This window comes from Falco biarmicus, chromosome 5 (genome assembly GCF_023638135.1).
Source record: "Falco biarmicus isolate bFalBia1 chromosome 5, bFalBia1.pri, whole genome shotgun sequence".
Taxonomy (NCBI): Eukaryota; Metazoa; Chordata; class Aves; order Falconiformes; family Falconidae; genus Falco; species Falco biarmicus.
In genome coordinates, this window is record NC_079292.1 from 3,526,928 (window position 1) to 3,547,748 (window position 20,821).

General features: G+C 40.4%; 1 protein-coding gene across 5 annotated transcripts in view; it reads left to right on the top strand.

The window, feature by feature from the left end:
* The first annotated feature begins 12,059 nt into the window (after positions 1 to 12,059).
* The window catches only part of TAFA5 (TAFA chemokine like family member 5), a 451,127-nt gene continuing 442,365 nt past the window's right edge, over positions 12,060 to 20,821 (top strand). For 2 of the 5 annotated variants that reach the window (XR_008822310.1, XR_008822311.1), the window contains exon 1: positions 12,060 to 13,362. Coding sequence is in view for 1 of the 5 variants with exons in the window: in XM_056341790.1 (XP_056197765.1) it covers positions 13,251 to 13,362 (112 nt within the window). In the remaining 4 variants the exon portion in view is untranslated. The remainder of the gene's footprint in view (positions 13,363 to 20,821) is intronic. The other 3 variants (XR_008822312.1, XM_056341790.1, XR_008822313.1) reach the window with 3 other exon arrangements.

A 20,821-nucleotide genomic window follows, 5' to 3' on the forward strand; every position in this document is an offset into this window, starting at 1 on the left:
AACTGACAAGACAGAAAAGAAAGAATACTGTGTAGAAAGGCTTCATCCAGCACCACAGTTAATCATAAGGCAGAAGAAATCACTTATGAAGACATCATTGAAATGTCCTGTCCAAAAAAAATCCTTTATCACCAATTTTTATCACTTCTGAAGTTTGAAGAACATCCAGATCAGTCAAAAACTGTTCAGTTCTCAAAACCTCACTATAGCACTTTGAAATATGCAAGATTTTTAGTCAATCTGTTCTCAAAGTCAATGTTTCTTATGACTGAAAATATTGCGTAAATCTTACATAAAGCACAGGGATTTTTTATTTGTGAGAGGGCATTCTGGTTATAGCAGGTGTATTTGGGGGGGCACGGGGGAACAATTCTGTACATTTTTAAGCAACACAGATAAATTTTGTGTCAGATGTCAACACTTCGCGTGTTTGAAAGAGTCTGCGGACACACAGACGTTCACAACAGACTTGAAGTATCATGTTAATTTCATGCAACAAATTATGATAAATAAAGACATTGTTAAGGTTCTTCCTGCCTGACAAAGATGGCTCACACAGCTGATGAGATTTAAAAATCCACTGTGGAATGAGCATCAGAGAAGCCCCTAATGATGAGGGCTGGCAACTTGTCTAGGAATACACTGATTGCCTTAATTCATGATGACACAGAAATGTGTTTGGGTTCCCTTGTTATTGTCCTGCTAACATCAGCACAAGAATAAAAATGAATGAAAATATTCATTAGTGGTTTTGTAAATAATTATATTGTTTCCTCTTTTTAAGCTCAATTATTTTTAAGATTTTACACATCGCTTTTTCAGTCCAGTACCTAAAATTGGATTAACAGACTGTGTGGTTCACCCTACTCCAAGCACAAAAGAGTTCTGTTCAGCTGGAGATAATATTGCAGGATATTGGCACGATGGAGGCAATGAAGCTCCATAGGGGAGGAACAAAGCGATGTCTCACAAAGACCTGCAAAATCAATATTCCCAGCCTTTTGTTAGTGTGCCCAACAGAAGAAAGAACCGAGCTGCCCTACACATAGAGGCCTTTCTAGGATACTGATGAACCAGTTCTAATGAGCTGAACATTTGGGAATTATCACTCATTAAAGATTTGTGAATCAAATGAGTACTGTGTGCAACTCTGGAGCCCTCAGCACAGGAAAGACCTATTGAAGCAAGTCTATAGGAGGGCCATGAAGATGATTAGAGGGCTGGAGCACCTCTTCTATGAAGACAGCCTGAGAGAGCTGGGGTTGCTCAGCCTGGAGAAGGCTCCAGGGAGACATTATTGCAGGCTTCCAGTATTTAAAGGGGGCTTAGAAGAAAGATGGGGCCAAACTTTTTAATAGGGTCTGTTGTGATAGGACAAGGAGTGGTAGTTTTAAACTAAAAAAGGGTAGATTTAGACTAGATATAAGGAAGATTTTTTTTTATGATGAAGGTGGTGAAACACCGGAAGAGGTTGACCAAAGGTGTGGTAGATGTCCAACCCCTGGTAACGTTCAACATTAAGTTTGATGGGGCTCCACACAACCTGATCTAACTGAAGAAGTCCCTGCTCACTGCAGGGGGTGTTGGACTAGATGACCTTTAAATGTCCCTTCCAACCTAAACTATTCTATGATTCTATGTGTCTATGACAAGTTAACATGCACAGCTGAGCCATTCTGTCTTCCTACCTACACTGCTATACGTACAACAGGTTTCAATATGATAGAAAAAACATTTCTATAACAAAGAAAGATAATGCTGTTTATTCACAGAATCACAGACCCACAGGTTTAAGCTGGAAGGGACCTCTCCAGAGCACCTAGTCCAACCCCTCTGCTCAAGCAAGGTAAGCTACAGCAGGTTGCCCAGGACCATGTCTGATTGAGTTTTGAGTATCTCCATAGATGAAGAACTGCACAGCCCTTCTGGGCAAGATTTGCAAAGGATACTCTTTCACAGCTTCCTACATCCTACATCCAGCTGCCACCACAAAATCCACAGGATCCATAGGCAGTTGACTCTGCCATCTTTTCTGCCATCATGCTAGGTCCCCACTCCTCATGTCCACCACGTCTTGCTCTGAAAACCAGGACCCCACCTAGGTGAGGCAGAGTTGTGTGTGGGGAGGGGGATGGGGGTGGGGGGGTGGGGGGGGCATTAGTGTGGCAGCAGTGGTGCAGAGCTAGAGATGTGGTGGAGCTCCCCATGGAGGCTCCAGCACTAGGTATGGGTGCTGTGTAAAAAGCAAGTATAGTTCATATGCAAGCACATTTTGTATGCAGAAGTGCTAGGCATAAGCACTACATAATACTCCTTAGGTTGGATTGTAGTAATCCCAAATCCAGTGAAGAAACATCACACTTCCCATTTTGAAACACAGATTTTAAAGGTTAAGAAATTAAAATGTAGGGGAGAAGGCAAACAAGTTTTGGACAGCTGGAAGTTGTTTGGGAGTTTTCTTGGTTTTGGTATTGTTTTGGGGTTTTGTAAGAAAATTATTATTGCCAGTAACTTCAGTTTATTAATTAATAAAAAGGAAACAAAATTGGTCTGGGTAGGATGAAGAGTCTAAAGAAAGAGAGAGTTCAGAGGAGTAAATGACAGCGTAGTAATTGTAATGTTTCTTTGATCTTGTCAGAAAGCATTGTTGTGAATACTAATGTAACAATTTTATTTTTGGTTCATTTAATGAAACCTGTCCTAGATATAACTACTCAGAAAAAATAGCTATGTGTTGGCTGGAAACTGACTCAATGTCAGAAAGTCAAGCCATGGATTATTTCATTCCATGCAATGTGATACCAAATTTGCCGTGAAACTTACATATTTACATTAGGTATTATCCAATCCAAAGACAAAGCATGGAAGCTAAGGCCACGTAAATAAAAGTTTTCTGATATTAACCTTCTTCAATGGCCTGTCTTTTTCATAATTAGGCACATTATGCAGTCATTGTTAACATTACAGAAACCATTCTGGGATCAGGCAAGAAAAGATTGGTCTCCTCTCAAGGTGAGTACCCACATAAATAGTTAGCTACAAAACAAGTTTCACTTTTATACTTTCCTCTTCTGCCCTGTAAGTCTTGATTTATTATCTGTACAGTGACATTGTTTCAACAAGGGGATTGTAAGTGCCCCATTATAGAACCATTGATTGATGCAGATTTGCCCACGGCAGAGAAGAGAACTGAACTGAGCTCCCATACATCCTGAATAAGCCGTGTAATGACTAGGATTCCTTGAAGACACAGTGTGGCATCTGTCCTATCACCACCGCTTCATTCTCCTCTAAACATAATACTTGGTTAGAAGGAAGGATTATAGGTGACAGCCTTCAGGAGTAGGCTCTGGGATAAAGACCCAGGTGGATACAAAAGCACTTACAGTCCTAATGAGAGGACAGGAGTTACCCTTGTTCTCAGCATTTTCAAGTGGCTATCTACTAGTTATTTCTCAGGTTGCACTCACACGCTGACTTTATGGTCAGATCCTGTGCTGAGGTACCTAGACTTCATCATGCTGTCTGAAAGCACAAATGTTAGTCTTAGAAAATAGTTAATTACCTTAAAAATAGCCAAGACAGCATCTGTTATTGCTTAAATTATTTTTATTTATTTTATTTAACATTATTAAATTATTTTTTAAAGAACAGTCAAAGTTGGTAAAGACCTCTGGAATTGTCTAATCCAGCCTACCTGGCCAAAGCTGGCTCAGTTACACCAAGCTGGTCAGGACTTTGCCCAGACAGGTTTTGAGTATCCCCAAGGATGGAGACTGCACAATGTCACTGCTCAACCTGTTCTAGTGTATGATCAGCTTCACAGTAAAATAATTTTTCTTATGTTTAAGTAATATTTCCTGTATTTCAATTTGTGCCTATTTGGTCTTTTTCCTTTCACTGTATATTACTGAGAAGAGTCTCTTTGCCCATCAGGACCCATTGATAAGACACCTCCCTCCCCTTCTCTTTTTGAGGATAAACAATCCCAGCTCTCTCAGCCTGCCCTTGTAGAACAGATGCTCTAATTCCTTAACCACCCTCTTACCCCTTTGCTGCTGCACTGTGTCCAGTATATCTTTCTCTTTTGTACTGGAGGCAAGGGTGGACATGTTTCTTGTACTTTCTTGTACTACTTCTTATGACAGTCCAGCATGGGACACAGCACTTCGTACGTGTCTCACTAGTGCTGAGTAGAGGGGAAGGATTACCTCCCTCGACCTGCTGGTAACACTTTTCCTAATGCAGCCCAGAAGGCTGCTGGCTTTCTTTGCAGCATGAGCACATTGCTGGCTCATGGTCACCGTGATGTCCACCAGGTCTACCAGATCTTTTTCTGCAAGGCTTCTTTCCAGACAGTTGGCCCCTTGTTGATACTGATGCATGGGATTATTCCTTTCAGGTGCAGGACTTCGCACTTCCCATTTTTGAGCTTCACGAACTTAGTGCTTTCACCCAAAGCCATCCTTCAGCATGGACATAATTTTGCAGTATGCATGTGGATCAAATAGTTGCAATGTCTCATGAAAAAATAGCCTTTCCGTAATTCAGAATTTCCTGCCATCCCACAACCTCTTGTTCTCCCTCCCACTGCCCCACCCAAAGTAAAAAAAACCCAAACAAAATTATTTTGCCAGTAATATTTCTGGTAATTCATCCATCTTTAGAGCCTTTCAAAGAAAATGTAATTCGTCCTTTTTAAAATTTACTATTGTTCATTTTACCTTCTAGTACCTTTTCTTCTGCTACCCTACATCTAAAATCCTATTTTGGAAGAGTAATGAGTGCATTTGATGATGAACCGTGCATTTCAGCTCACCAGAAAAGCTACTGGAAATTTCAACCCTTGTCTGCTCCTCAACATATCATTCAAAAGACAGCTTGTTCACTTCTTAAAAAAAAAAAAAAAAAAAAAAAAAGCCTACCAGATTCATAGGCTGCAGTTCATACACTATGATTTACAGTAAACCAATAGTTTCTAATTTCTGCTCAGGAAGGCGATGATTTGTTTGAGGGATTACCCTGTTACACAAAGTTAGCTGCTTTCAGAAAGGCAGCATAATGACAACAGAAATACCGTGTCATTCTACCCTAAAGAGCTGATAGTTGAACCGGCAAATGGGAGAATGCAAAGAAACCACCATGTCTGTAAGTCTTGTCAGCTCCAGATAAAAATTTTAGCTTTCACATCTACAGCTTTGCTTAGTTTGTAAAGATTTTTTTCTTCCTGGGGAAATTTCCTACTATTCACTGATCAACCATATTGTTGCATGGTGAATTTAACAATTCAAGTATCAGTTTAGGCCGAGCACAACTGCACTCGCTGCCTTGTCACAGACAACACCAGCTCTTTTTTCTCCTACAGCAGGGTTTGTGAAGAACTGGTGAGATTTCCAGAAAATGCCAAGAAGACACATAGATAGCCACATATGCCCTTGCCTCTCTGGTGTGTGTTAAAACAATGAAGGAAATAATCATTTACATAGAAAATCCACAGGTGGCTTTGGAGCGCACTCCCTGGAAGACAGGTTCATGGAGATGTCAGACCTGCAATGATGCTTTTTCTCTCGCATGAGTAGTTGCTGAGTGTACATACAGACATGTGTAGGATACCTTGATTTATCTCTGCTAGGGAACTCAGTACAAAGAAACTAACTGATACAGGACTGAAAAAGACCAGGAATGACAAAAAAAAAAAAAAAAAAATTAGGTCTTTGTGACTGTACACTTCTCAACACCTGTAGTATGTGCAAATTATGAAATTGTGGTATGACAGTGAAGGAAAACTGATAAAAGGAAATCAGAGCAAGCAAAGACAAAATGGAATAAATTCCCAAACATGCATTTTATTCTTTCCTTGTTTTAAATCTATTGTAAAAGAATTGCATATGTTATTGGTTATTTATCAAAACCAGTTTTTCCAGGACACTTTGTAATGGATACTGAATTCCATGTCCATTTCACTTGAATACACAAAATGAAACTAGACCTAGTCCACAACAGATCTGATCAATAAGTTATGTAATCTCTAAGATAGAAATTGGCTCATAGCTATGATTTCATATGCCTCTTATTCTTTTTATATTTACTGTAATGAAAGTAATTTGCCATATTTGGATTTATTTCAGGTTTGTTTGTTGTTTCATGTTCTAATTTCGTTCCTAAATTTTTAAAATAACTCACCTTCCTAAATTATCAATGTGTGCAAGTTAGTCATTTCTGTTCTTGCTGTTAAACCCAGCGTATTGCATCAGTGTAGCTCAGGTAGTGACTCACTTCTGAATGATTTGGTAATTTGCTAAACTCCAGACACTTTCAATAATAGCTTTCCAGATACCCCCATATTTTTCTTTTTTCCAAACAAGTGAAGGTTGCTAAGTGACAGAAACATACTTATCTACCACATCAGTTGTAGGCATTTCTGTACAAAGAAACAATCTTACACACCCACATCATAAAAATAAACATTTTATTAGGATGTGTAGATGCTACATATATAGCATATACATACATATACATATATGCATATAAAGAGATATAGTTTATTATAACCCAACCTTAGTTCTGATATGTGGACTTGTTGCGTATCAATAGTAGAGTGGGGTTTTTTTAATCTCAATATTTTAAGCATCTAAGTGAGGATGCAGTAATTTTACAAAAGTCCATTTATTCTCAGTCATCTATATCTAGGATTTCTTAAAAAAATGTTTTCGTAGGATATAATATTGATGCCTATTTTTTATAAAAACTGCAGACTTGCCTTTGACACAAAGTGGAATGAAAATGCATCTTTAAGTGTTTCTCCTTCATGCTTTTTCTGCATTTTAGTGTAAAGTCTAGAAATAATGTTCAATCAGAATGATAATGTGGATGTTGTGACAACACATCAGTTACATAGACAGGTATAAAAATGTTTTGTATTGGCAGCGTATTTGCACTGTCACTGTCTTGCGTTTTTTTATGTTTGGCTTTGCAAATAATTGGATAGGCTAACATAGCTGTCAGTGAATAACTATGTATTTTGTTTTATGGGGTGAGCACTTCCCATAACTCACGAAAGTTTCATCTTAAATCAAAAACACATACAGCTTTTGAAATACATATATATATATATATATCAAACTACATCTATAATGACATTAGCAGGCAATTAGAGTTAAAAAATGCTGCTAAATTAATAATAGCTAGAAAATCAACACTACTAACCAGTAGCTTGAATCTGTTACAGAAAACAGCAGATCAGTGAAAAGGCACATTCTGCAAGTAAACACATCATAGCTATAGGTTTGTAATATCCAACAAAAGCACTCATCAGTGAGAGCAACTGCCACATAGACAATATAATGCAATAAAGCAACATGACTTAGTTTGGTCACTGAATGGTCAATATCTTTTCTCTAAATATATTTTGATTATGCATTAAGAGAATTGTGGACAGTTCTTAGGGACCTCAGTGTTACTGACCTTGGAAAAAAACCCTGTGGCATGAACATGTATCAAACTCTCTCTATGAATTTTTTAAGTACTCTGTAAATAAATAGTTACTGAAATACTGGGTGAGAACTAAGCTCCTGATCCTACAGTTTCAGATATAATGCAGTTCTCTGCCATTTATACTCACATATGGTTTCTGTTACTGATGGACTGCACTTGCTCTCTAAATTATGCTTTGACAATGAAATCAGCATGCATCTACACACTCAGTCTCTCTGCCTTCCTTCCTCTTTGTCACAAATACAATAATTTTCTGCTTAATGTGAACCAACAGCAAAACTTTCCCTATTAAATAGACAGTCAATATTATGGGCACTAAACAAGTTATTAAAAAAATAATTGAGGTTTGTGTCTAGTTTAAACCTTTTTTTTCAAATGTGGCCTAAGATTAGTAAATACAAAGATAGAAAATCTTCTCACAAAATCTAACTAAAAATGTTGATTTTCTTTAACCATGAATCTGTATTACTGACCAGTCTCCACTGATCCTTTCTTCTCAAGGAAGATGGAAGAAAATTACAATTCCCTTGCATTTTTTCTATGGTTGTTAAAGAGGTGCTATGGATTGTTATAAAGATATATCCAGAGCCTCTTAACTGCTTGGTTGAAAACGTAAATTATTGAATAGAGTTGAAAAGCTTACTTTGTTAGTATTAAGCTCCAATGCTCTTCCTCTAAAAATTCTGTTGAGATAAAACAAGCTAATGTTACATAGCTCTTGTTTTCATGTTTTTAACATTGTGAAAAGTTTATTATTGCTATTCTTTTATATCTTACTCATACTTATCTCAAAATCAACAGATCTAAATAAAAATGTCCATTCTGAGATTATTCTGCTCTTTCTTTAAAATCAACTTTTAGATTCACTGAAGCATTTTACTTTATCTAAAGAAAAAACTCAGTTGTTGGCTTGATTATTGGTTGGTAATTCTTTATGCAGTACACTGAATCGGCGTACTGCCGTAGAATTTACTCACTTTTTAACAAACCTTGTCTTTTCAAAGTAAATAAGCAAACTCGAAAAGAATGGAAGGCCTCTCTCTAAAGACCCAAAGATCTTACTTTCTTTCTACCACGTACATGTTTGACGCTAAATGAACACTAGGATTTATCCTCTGTAGGCTGTACCTGTAATAGAGGTGAACATCACTGCATGGGCTTTGCAGGTCTGACATCCTAGCAGAAAGCTGCAGTGCATACACACATCATGGACAAACTGACATAACATGCAACAGGCTTCAAACTATGCCTGTTTCTAGTCAATAGAAAGATTATGCTTGTAATTTCAGCTAGAGCAATGGCACAATCCATCTTAATATATAGTTTAAATATTATTTTAATTTCCCTGTAGATACTAATTCTTCCAACAGCAATGGCAGAACAAGATCTGTGTCTTTGATTGTATGAGAATAAATCTGATTTCTGACAAGCTTACTTCACGTTGATATACAGCCTTTAACTTGGGTTTCTATTTTCTTGTCTGCTTTCAGACATCTGTCCATGGGTTTAATCATTGTTTCTACAAGTCCCCACACACAAAGGTTTGAATACTGGGAATTCCTTGGGAGATGAAGGAGGCATTAAAAATGGAGGCTTCACACATTTTCCTTGAAAATCAATGTGAAGGGGATATGTCAAGAAAGAGGCAAGCAGATTAATTTAAGATCACATTCTGCCACTTTTTCACCTAGTTGGATTTTACTCTGTGAGCAGTGTCACTCTAGGGTGAGGTACTTTTCAATACAGAACAGTGCAGAACAGCCAGACCATTACTGGACATCAACAAACACCTACAGACATATCAGCAGTGACCAAAAAATACATTTTTAAAGAGTGATTTTAAGTCTTATCTTGACTTTGACAATCAAATAAAAATGTAATATTTGAAAATCTTTCTTCATAAAAAACGCCTTATGTAAAACTATAACAGGTAGATGTAGATACAAACACAAAGGCCCCAGCCCAGTGGTCCTAGTTCTCAGGGAGTTGTACCTTACTTTCTGAGTAACTGAGCAGTTTTTTGAGATGAGAATTAACCTGGTCTCAAGTGAACAATGTCAGTTTTCAGAACTAGCAAAGCAATACTTTAGTTTCTGCATCAAGCTTCAGGTTTTATTTCGGTGAACAGCAATCATGACTCCCACTCCCCAGACTGAAAGCGGGATGTATTTCCAAGGGAAATCCACTTGTATAAGCACAGCCTAATGGGTAAACTATAAAATTTACTACCTAAAATTCTATGGATGCTGTGGTTTAACCCCAGTCGGCAACTAAACACCACCCAGCTGCTCACTCACTATGCCCCCCACCCCCAGCAGGATGGGGAGCACAATAAGGAACAAGGTAAAACTTGAGGGTTGAGATAAGAACAGTTGAAATAAAAAGAAATAAAAAAAATAATAACAACAACAATTGTAACAAAAATGAGAGAAGGAGAGAGGAATGAAACCCAAAAGAAAAAGAAAACGTAAGTAATGCACAAAAGAATTGCTTACTACCCACTGACAGATGACCTGTCAGTCCCTGAGCAGTGATCGGCAGGCACCAGCCAACTCCCCCCAGTTCCTATACTCAGCATGATTTTCTGTGGTATGGAATATCCCCTTTGGCTAGTTCAGGTCCTGGCACTGCTTCCCACTGGCTTCTTGTGTACCTCCTCACTGGTAGGGCATGGGAAACTTGAAAAGTCCTTGATTTGGAGTAAGCACTACCTAGAAGCAACTGAAAACATCAGTGTATTATCAACATTATTCTCATACTAAATCCAAAACACAGCACTGTACCAGCTACTAAGAAGCAAATTAACTCTATCCCAGCTGAGACCAGGATAATGGATTATACTGAAAGTTACAAGCTGTATACTGTTGCAGTTAATATCTTGTGGCTTAAAGTCTTTTAATGTATACATCATACTATGTATCACTTGCCAAGATACTCGTGCTTTTTCTTTTTGGTAATAGTTGCAATATGTCATTAAACTGTGCATTCAATACTCACAGCTGTAATGGAAATCAAATTTCTTTTCATACGTACAGAAAACTGCTTAATTTATGTGTTAGTCCTGGAATTGCAATGAACAGCAGCACATCATGGTGAGGCATTTTTGTTGCTTAATACTTATTTACATTTGTTCTGAGAATAGGAAATTTGAAAGTTCTGGTTGTGAAAAAAAAACCAAAACCCAAACCCTCATTATGCACTAGTACTTTACAACATCAAATTGAACTAATACTTCAGAATACCGAAGAAGTTATGGAATTTATATTGACTTACAAAGAAAATGCAGTGTCCAAGTCGGGGATAGAAGCTGATAGAAAGATACAGTTTCTAAATACACAATAATAATGATCTTTTAAATGATGTGGGGGAGAAGAATAAAGCTAGCACGTTACCTTAATGCTTGACTTGTGCTCTATTCTGGTTTTAAATTGTAACAGAAAACTAAGGGAAAGTCACAGCTGGAAGGAGATGTTGTGCATGTACCCAAATGACAGGTACAGCTTCATCTCTGTGCAGCTTATTTGAACGCTCCAGCCTGCTGCCCTACCAGTTCAGGCTGTGAAGTACTCTGGTAGAAAATCAGATCTGAAATCAAAGAGGTTACATTGATGATGTCCTCGTGGTGCAAAACTGAACTGAGTTCCCAGTATCCAGTCAAGTGCAGCTGTACTAAAAATGTCCCTACAGTCCTCTCTTGTAAATAATGCAACATTCATATACATTTTTAAGTCCAGATACTTCAGTGGCAAACAACCAGACAAACCCGGGGCTACGGAAGGAATATGGATCTACTTTTTCATGGTATTTTTATTATGCAAGCAAAACACAGGAAAAGATGACTGGGACATTTTGTGACCAAGCTCCTCTTCTAGTCTGCCAATCCTGCTCGGACTCAGAATGTGACTACCTTCTGCAGAAATTAAAATATTAATTTGAGGACATTGCTATGGAGACTCCGAATGGAAAAGCTCAACTACCTGGTCCCTCTGAAAACATTTTAGTTTTTTATTATTGCCATAAAGGTTACTGGCACAGATGTGAACTGGAGCCCTCTGAGCTGGGTTTCACACCGATGTGTCCCTGTCACTACAGCGACAGAAACTGCGTGCCAGCTGCCCCTGTAAGGACCGCAGACGCATACAGGAGGAGGAATGTTTCCATTAACACCTATGGCCGTGTCTAGGCAGGATACACCGCGGAGACTTCGAGCCGCAGCGTGCAGGTGAGGGGAGGGTAGGAGGTCCCTGGGCCACTGCTTCTGCCGAGACTCCGTCTCAGCCAAGAGCAAAGCCTCCCCGAGGGGGCTCCGGGCGGGCGCTGCCTCCCCCTCCCCCTTCCCCTTCCCCTTCCCCCTCCCCACCCGGCGGCCCCCCCGCGCCGCCCCTCCGCCGGAGGCCGTGGGCAGACGCTGGGGGCTGGGGCTGCCTCTGCCCCCGCTGAGCCGCCGGGGCTCGTCCCTCTGGCCCCGCGCCCTCGGCCCCTGCCGGCCGCAGGTCCCGCTCCGACGCCCGGCCGCGGCACGGCTGGGAGCAGCCGCTGCGGGCAGGGTCCCCCCGCAGCTCCGCCCTCCCCACCGCCCAGGGTTAGACCCGCCGGTCGCGGTGTCGCACCGGGGCGGGCGAGCGCAGGAGCGGGGCGAGGCGGCGGCGGGCGATGCGGGTGCGGGGGCGATGTTTGCCCCGGGGGCGGGAGCGCTCCTCCGGCGGGGACGCGCAGGTGGCGCGGCGCCGGGGGAAGGACCGCTCCGTGCGCTCTTCACCTGTGGGCGTGACCGCCGTCCCCCTCCCCCTCCGCCGCCGCCTTCTCTTTACTTGAAGGGCCGGCGCTGCTCTAGCGGCAGAGCCTAAGCGCGGAGCTGGCGGCGCAGGGAGAGGAGACCAGCCGCCGCCGAGCCTCCGTGTAAAGTGTCCCGCCCGCCGCGGATCCGGCCCTTCGCGCCTCCGCCCCGTCGAGCCCGCCGGAGCGGCCGGGAGAGGAGATCAGGCTGGACTGGCGGGGGGGACGCGGCGCCTCTCCTCCCGGCGGGCCGGGCTGTCTGTATCCGCCGCCGTCCTCGGCCGTTGGCGGGCACCGCCGCCTCCCGCTCCTCCGCGGGCGCTGGGCTCGGGCGCCGACCGCCCTCGCCCGGCCGAGCTGCCTGGCCGAGCCCTCCGCCGTGGGCGGGCGGCGGCGGCCGCCGGGGTGCCCGCGCCCCTCCGTGCCCGCTGCCCCGCGGCCATGCTGCCCTGGGCGGGCAGGCGGCGGCGGCCTGAGCGGGGGTCGCCCTAGAGCGGCGGGCGGGCGGGCGGGGGAGGCCTCCCCGCGGTAGCACCGCCTGGGCCCGCGGGCGGCCTGTGGAGGGCTGCCCCCCGGGGAGGGGAGGCGGCAGGGGAAAGGACAGCAGGCGAGACAACTTCTGCAAATTAACAAAGGAAAGGAGAAAAAGAGGAGGAAAAATTAAAAATAAGGCTCGTTCGTGGGACATCTCCAAAGCTCAGCACCACGCGAGTCCCAGCAAAACCCAGCGCACTGGTGACTCTCGCCACCGTGACGGGAGGAGAGTCGGTGACGGGCGCTGCGTCCTGCGCACCTTAGGGTCGCCTTGGCTTTCTGGCTTGACCATGATTCCTGCAACAGGACTATGTTGCTGCTGATGGACCACGGGGTCGTTGGAAGATGCCTTCCTTGAGGATTATAGGTGGAGAAAGGCCATCGGTCAAGGGGAGAGCTGGCTGGTGAAACTCTCTGACTTTCCCCCCACCAGGGAAGCGGCTTCAATGGCTCCATCTCCCAGGAGAAGCAGTAGGAAGGATGCCAACGCCTTGCCAAGCATGTCTTCAACTTTCTGGGCTATCATGATCCTGGCTAGTCTCCTAATCGCTTACTGCAGTAAGTACATATTTGTCCTGGTGCTTTTGCTGGGCATAAATCCACGCCGTTGCTGTCTGAGGTAACGCTTCTGGCAAAGGCCAAGCTCTGAAGCTGGCAGGCGTAGGTACTGTGCCTCAGACTTGCCACCTCAACACATCTCCCCTCACTCCCCCGTCTTGTAATACTGCTGCTTCTCGGGAGCATGAGATGTCCTTAGCTTGTAGATGTGGCATTTCCAGTCCAAGCAGACACATCTCTTGGGTTTTAGGAACAAACTTTTTACTGGTAGTAACCGTGATCCACTGGTCACTGTTTATTATCAGATGCTACCAGCTTTCTCCCCAACTGCGCCCTCCACGTACACACTCTCTTATCTCCTGTCCACCTTCGTGAGCAGGAGCTGTTTTGCTTATGTTCATCCGTTTAGGAAGCACATACTTAGTCAAGTGACAGATGTCTTAACATCACCAAGATCATATGTGATTCTCTGACAGTGAAATTGCATTGGCTCAAACCCTGGCACTTCCTTAGCATATCCTCAGCAGTTTAGTAAGCCCATGCCATCAGTTTTAGAGCTGCATCACAGGTTATCGGTGGAGTTATGTATATTTCAGACTTGGGAGATTTTTCATTAATCAGACTGAGTTACAGTTAAGGTATCTGTAAGAATCAAGTGCCTGGTCTACTAATACTTTAAAAGGTCTTTAATTTTTTCCTGCTAGTTTGTATTACTCTTAACAAGAGTAATTTTCAAGCAGTTATCTAATATAAATACAGTTAATGCCCATACTTCTGTGGAATGCAAGTTAGTCCATAGTACCGGAGTGGAAATCTTTCAAAGAGAACAGAAAAAGCAGTTTCTATGCAATAATAAAAAAATATGTAATTTATTAGGGACCTGCATAGCTTTGCCAAAATGAATCTACACTGTATTTTCCCAACTTGAGCTGAATGTGGTCTGTAATTTCATTGTAATGCGTATTCTTTTCATTAGCTGTAGCATAAAAGACTTTGCACTAGGCTTGTCTTGTTGAGCTGTAATAGGTGTAGGTTATGATGAATAGGGAATAGATTCTGGTTTTCAGGAGCATGCCTGCTGCATTTCTTAACCCTCTATTACATTCCCGCCAATTATATTATATTCTCCATTTTTCTGTGCTATTTTTTTTTCTCCTGAAACAAGATTGTAATTGCCTAAAAGAACCTTTAATTGACTTTTTTTTTTTTTTTTTTTTTTGCATGTTACAGGGACTTTTTGTACTGACAAGATGAAAGAGGCATATTCCAAAGAGAATAACATATTTTGTAACTATTTTTTTTTTGTCATTTAGCACATTTTGCATTACACTTGTCATAAAAAATCATATCAAACAGGTCACACTTCTAAATAGTTTCGTTTTGTACACAATGCCATTTTCAATGTGCTAACATAGGGGAATGCTAAACAACTTACTGAGATTTAAAAGAATTTTTGTCATACTGGAAGATAAGTGACTCAATAAATATGTATTACAGGATGAATAGTTCAAGTGTAAAGGGAACTCAACTGGATGTTAGTAATAGGAATTATTTTATTATATTTGTGCTAGTAATGCTCGGAGGGTCCCAGGCTTTTTGTGAGAAGATAAATCTTCTGTGCAGATACTTTCTGTCAGCACAGCCTCAGAAAGAGTTAATTGTAACTCTGACACGTTAAAAATTATTTATGTTCAACAGTGAGAGGTTTGACAGTGTTCTGTTCTAAGGAATGAAGCTGTTAATTTGAATTGTTATATATTGTTCATTATTTATTTTTTGCATTGTTTATTAATGCTGAATAATGCAAATGTTAGCCTATCTGGTGTGCTTAAATGACCAGTTTCTAATTAGTTCTCTCAGCCAATGCAGATGATGTTCCTCAAACATGTAGTACGCTCTTCGTTCCATATAGCGCTGAAAAGCACCATGCAGCTTAAAATATGCAGTGTCAAAACACTCCACCGTTTATGTAATGTTTCACTGATTTGACAACTGCAATTCCAAATGTTAACGAAGCACCATGAACATTTTCTCTAGTGGTAGTATTTGAAAAACTGCAAAAAAGATGCTTTTGCTCTGTGGAAAGGGTGAAGATGTTTAAAAATCAAGGAAAAAAAATATGAAGCCATTTCTAGGTGAAGTAGTACTGCAAATGTTATGAATTGTTTTAAAAATCATCTAGGGCTTATTCAGTCTTTTGTAATTTGCTGCCTTATTTTTTGAAGCAAAGCATAGCTGGGGGGGACATGGACGGACAGATGTGACTTATGTTTTAAGAATAGTAGCCTTGACATATTTCTTAGGAAGTAAAAAACCCCAGAACTTGACAACGTAAGGTGGTTTGTATTTTTTCACACACCTCATATTCAGCTATATGGAAGTATACCAACTTAAATCTCAGATACCAAGCAGAATTCTGTGAAAAACCACAAAGATGAATATATTATTAAAGAAATTGCAGAAACCTTATATCTGATTATCTCTCACTGTACCTTTTTACTACATTTACATCAAGCCCTGCAGCACCAAAAAACCCCCAAAACAAAACAAAAAAACAACCCACAACAGAACTGTTCCATTTTCCCTTTTTTTTTTTTGTAGCACTATAAATAAAACTTTTGATCTACCTTATTTTAATTTTTAATCTGTTAGTCTGACAAAGCTTATTCCTGAATCAGTTATATGAATGCTGCTTCCCCTTCCCCTAATTACTTTTTGAATCTTTGTTTCTGGGAATGTATTTGTTGTACAATAGTCATCCCTATTACCAGGAGCAATCAGTAAACACCATACTCTGAGTTTCCCCTGACAGATAAGCATATTTATGAAGCATGTTCTGGATGCATATGTACAGTCCATTAGATTTTTATGTATACCTTGCTTTCTGAAGTCCAATTATGTTCTCTTTGACATGGTAAATGATAAAATGATATTTTTTTCTTTCTTAAATGTTTAGTTTATAGTTGGGATAGTGGCTCCATCCTATGGTGGAAAAGAAGCTTGCATCAAATCAATTAGGTTAGTTGCTATAGTGATAAACATAATGTAATATTCTCCAACCAAGAAAAAATGGTTTGACTTGGTAGATTCTCAACAGGAGAAGGCAAAAATGAAGTAGTTGAAATAGGCTGTTCATGGTGCTTGGTGTGACCACCAAGGAGTTCATTTACCTAATAGAAGCATCAGTAACTGTAAAAAGTATCAGAAGGCTATCCTGGTAGAGGATGAACACATTCAGTGGCAATTCGGAATTAGAGGAGTTGTGACATTTCTGGATCCCAGACATGAATTCTGCACACTTGTTTAATGAACAATAGTAGACCAGAGAGAATTGCCTACAATGAACTTTTAAGTTACTGGTTTTATGTTGTAAATGTACATCAAATTGTTTTGGGTTTTTTTTTTTTCTCCTTTGTAACTGGGACTTGCATTTTTCCATGTTAGAGTTTGGTCAAATTAAACCAATTTTCTGTGGGTTCACAGCTGCGTGCTACATCAGGAACCTAAGTAACATGATTTTGGTTCAGAACTATTGTTTAGTATGTTTATTCAGTGGCTTTGCTGTAAATACTGAGGTGCTTTTTATATGAAAACGATGACTTCTTAAACAATGTATGATTCGGCTTTAGCAAAGTTGTGGCTGTTACGAGCTTTTGGCTTTCTTAATTTTATACTGTTTTGTAAGCATGAGGAATAGAATATAAGAACGCTGTGGTGTTACAGGTTTTGCTGTGCTGTTAAGGTAGTACTTCTAAGGGCAAGCAAATGGTTTTTTTGAAAGGAACCACCAAAACTGAATGGTACGTGGAAAGTTCACATTCTTGTTTTAAATACTGTGTATGGAAGAGAGCACTATGAAGCCCAGCATTTATGCCAACTAAATGGTGATAGTACTAGGAAAAAAGAAACTAAAACTCCAAAATGCAAAATATGTCCTGTAACTCTACAGTTCTTCATTATAAGTGCTAGTCCTTTCACAGTAATAAGAAATGGAAAGAGGAAATGTTCTCCTGATTCATTATTTCTTTCGCTTGCAGAATACAAAATAAGAACATTGTAATGATGAAATACTGGTAGATTATATTAAATGACTGATTCAGCAGTGTATCATTTAAATCTGTGGAATTTCTTGAACAGAAAAATCAAGCCCTTAGCATAAACCAAAAAAGTGTCTCAAAGATTTTTGCATAGTACTATGTGAAATGCAGATAATTCCCATGGAAAATATTATATTGACCTCACCTTAAACTGAGATCCTGTTGTTACACATTAGGTGGACACTACTCTTTTGAGAAATACCTTTTCATCATCCTGTTCTGGAATTGCTTTCTGTCTAGGATGCACAGGCTACTACGGTCTCTAGGTCTTATTGTACCTTTATACTATTTTGAGACTGCCACCAGGGATGGCATTTAGCTGTGACTGTCATCTGGACACCTCTCCAACAGGAGCTACCATATATATCATCATGCATAAGCTACTGAACAGGTGTTAGATGATAAATGGTCACTGCTGATTTGTGTTGGATGTAAACAAGTCACCTCTGAATGAAGGTCTACAGCTCCTGTTACTGATCCTTCACTGTTATTCAGATCACTTTCTGTTTTTCACAAATGAAAAAGTTGTTTTTTTTAAACCTGTCCAACTGATCTGCAATTTTAGTATGTTTTCTGCAAGAATTACTGTTTGTATTTTTCCCAAGCTGCACACGGGACATATAGAACAACTGTCATTACTCACTTTTTTCAGTCTAGTTTGTGTATAGAAATCAAAAATAATGCTTTTATGATATTAAATAAGAAAATCAAGATATTAAAATTTTTTTTCTTTATGTAACATCCCAGTGGCTTCTTTTCAAGAAGGTTCATTTTTTGAATTAAAACCAGTGCTTTGAACTTAATGACCTCTACAGCATACTACCTGTCAATGTGAGTGCCAAACTGACACTGAGATTGTCTCAGCAGTTGAGTTGTAGTCTGTCCAGATGATGTATTACATAGAAGTTGCTGGCATCAACATAAGAAATGTCTTCTTACTGCTTTTAATGTTGAATTCAACCCTTTAAGGCTAAGTAAGTACCATTTACAGTTTCTCAAATGTATTTGAATTCTGGTAACTCTTACTTCCATTGCAAGTATAACCACTGATATAGATGGATATAAGAGGAAACAGGCAAGGAGGGGGAGCTAGAAAGAAATTGGTATTCTAAATTACATATGTGGCAGAGGAGTATTCCAGGTCTTTCAGCAGCATTGGTAGGAGAGAGACTGAGAGCTCTTTGACTTGTTTATGCAATGTGCTGTATTGTTCTTGCCTTATCCTGTGAAAACAGTATTGGGAGCATGGACTAGGCCCCTACTGCTCCACCTAAGTGTGTAAACATGGGCTAGTTTGAAGCTCCCTTATTAGGGTGCCGTTAATCTTTCACTCATTATTATTAATTTCACTCCTTTTTATTACACTAAGTATTAGGGACTCCGTTGAAGAAGTAGTAGTAAGTCCGTCACTGAGATTGACTTTATGAGTGGGTATTTTTCCACTCATTCTTCTCTGCTAGAAGCTGGAGGTATGGAATCTCTCAGGTTTTAGATGTAATTTAGTGCTTGCTCAGTGGTTACCCTAACCATAGGGCTGAAAAGACCATACTGACAGCTAGTCCAGCATCCGGCATGCCAAATCATGTTTATTAGAGCTATGCTTGAATGTTGTCAATAACTTCAAAATGCACTTGGATACTGAACTAGGTACAGAACTGTCAAATGCATAGGCAAATCTAGATGTCATTGATTAACCAAGGTCTTCTTGCTGCTGTGCGTATTGTTTGTTGCTAAATTCAAACCAGAATGTTTTTATGCTTAGACTTGTATTTGACCAGGTGTGTTGTTCTGCTGTTGGGCTGGGGATTTGTTTAGGTGGTTTTTTTTCCTCTTTTTAAAGGGAAGTTACAGTGCTTTTTGCACAGATGGTTGGCAAAATTGCTTATTGTAGAGGTTTGTTTCAAAGATTTTGTGCATGTTTTTCAATAAATGGACTTGGGCTACACTACCGTAGTCACAAATATAACGATAGAGGGGTTTGCATTCCTATTGGTCTCCTAAAGACTTTGCGGCCGGTGTCTTCTTATGATTTCTGGATGGACTATTTCTCTGTACACTTTTCCTCAAATACTTGATTGCTGTCAGATAGCAGGAAAGTATTTCATCTAACTTTGGGGTGAGGAGTATAGATGACTATTTTTCAAAAGAGTCTTTGTGCAACCGCCCCTTTGGTTTCTTTACAGAGTAACAGCTAGTTACTCAATATCATCCCCGGTTTTGTGTCTCCTAGCACTTTCTTTTAAGTTCCTGTGGCCCAATACAGCAATAACAAAGTTACTTCTCTAGAACAAAATGTTATTTATTTTGCCAAACGATATGCGGCTGTTGGAGAAAACATGAACTGTATCTAGAGCAACCTGTAGTTACTATTTTTTCCTCTGGTTACAATTCCCTTCAAGGCTGTAGATTGCTATGGCTTATTTTTAATTTTGATGTTCTCTGCCTTATTCTCTTGCAGCCTGAGTTAACACATGGTTTCAGCTGACCCTTATTTTTCAGAGCCCTCCGCCAATTGCACCTCCTGCTCTTCCAACATGAGAGTGTTTTGACAGGGCAAGATCTTACAATATTTTTAGGATCACATACCTGGCAAAATAAAGCATCTTTCTGTCTTTGCCTGTGACTGAAAGTAGCAATTTGAGCTATGACCTCATTGTTCATTTTGGTGGTTTGAAGGTCCAGGACTGGGACTGTCTCTGGTTTTGTTTTGTGTGGAGGTTAATTCCAGAACATTGTTAGCAGATGTGCTCTCTGTATTCTCTGTACCCAAAACTGAATAGGAGCCCAGAGCAGAATGCCTAGGAGACTGGTAACATTTCAAATTGCATGTTGGTTGGACTGATTCCTGATTTTTCATACATTGTAGAGAAGAACTGTAGTGACCGTACTCAAGTGACTACTCAAGTACAGTGGTAGAACCTGCTGGTTCCATTAGCTGACAAAACTGCACCATCTGAGAGAAAGGTCCTTCATTCTTACAGAAATGAGAAATTGCTACAGAAACCAAAATTTCTTTTTTTTTTTTTGTATGAAGTCTATAAAAAAGTAAAAGTTGTTTTTCTTGTTAATCATAGTTTAATTTATGATGGCTTTTACCTTTGCTCTTAGAATTCTTCCCCTCCCTCTCCCCCCAATTGTAGAACTCCGATGTTGACAAATGTGTTCTAAGAGATGATACACTGACACTATGAGATACTGTTAACTCCAACTGCCTGTATCACTTCCAATACTCTCAGATGTCAGTAGCCCTTTAGCAGAATATATAATTTTTCCAGCGAGCTACCCAGTGCAAAGTTTGGCAGAGCAGCTTAGCCAGATGATAGAAGTGGGTTCAAGCTAAGCTCTTGCAGTTTTCATTAAAT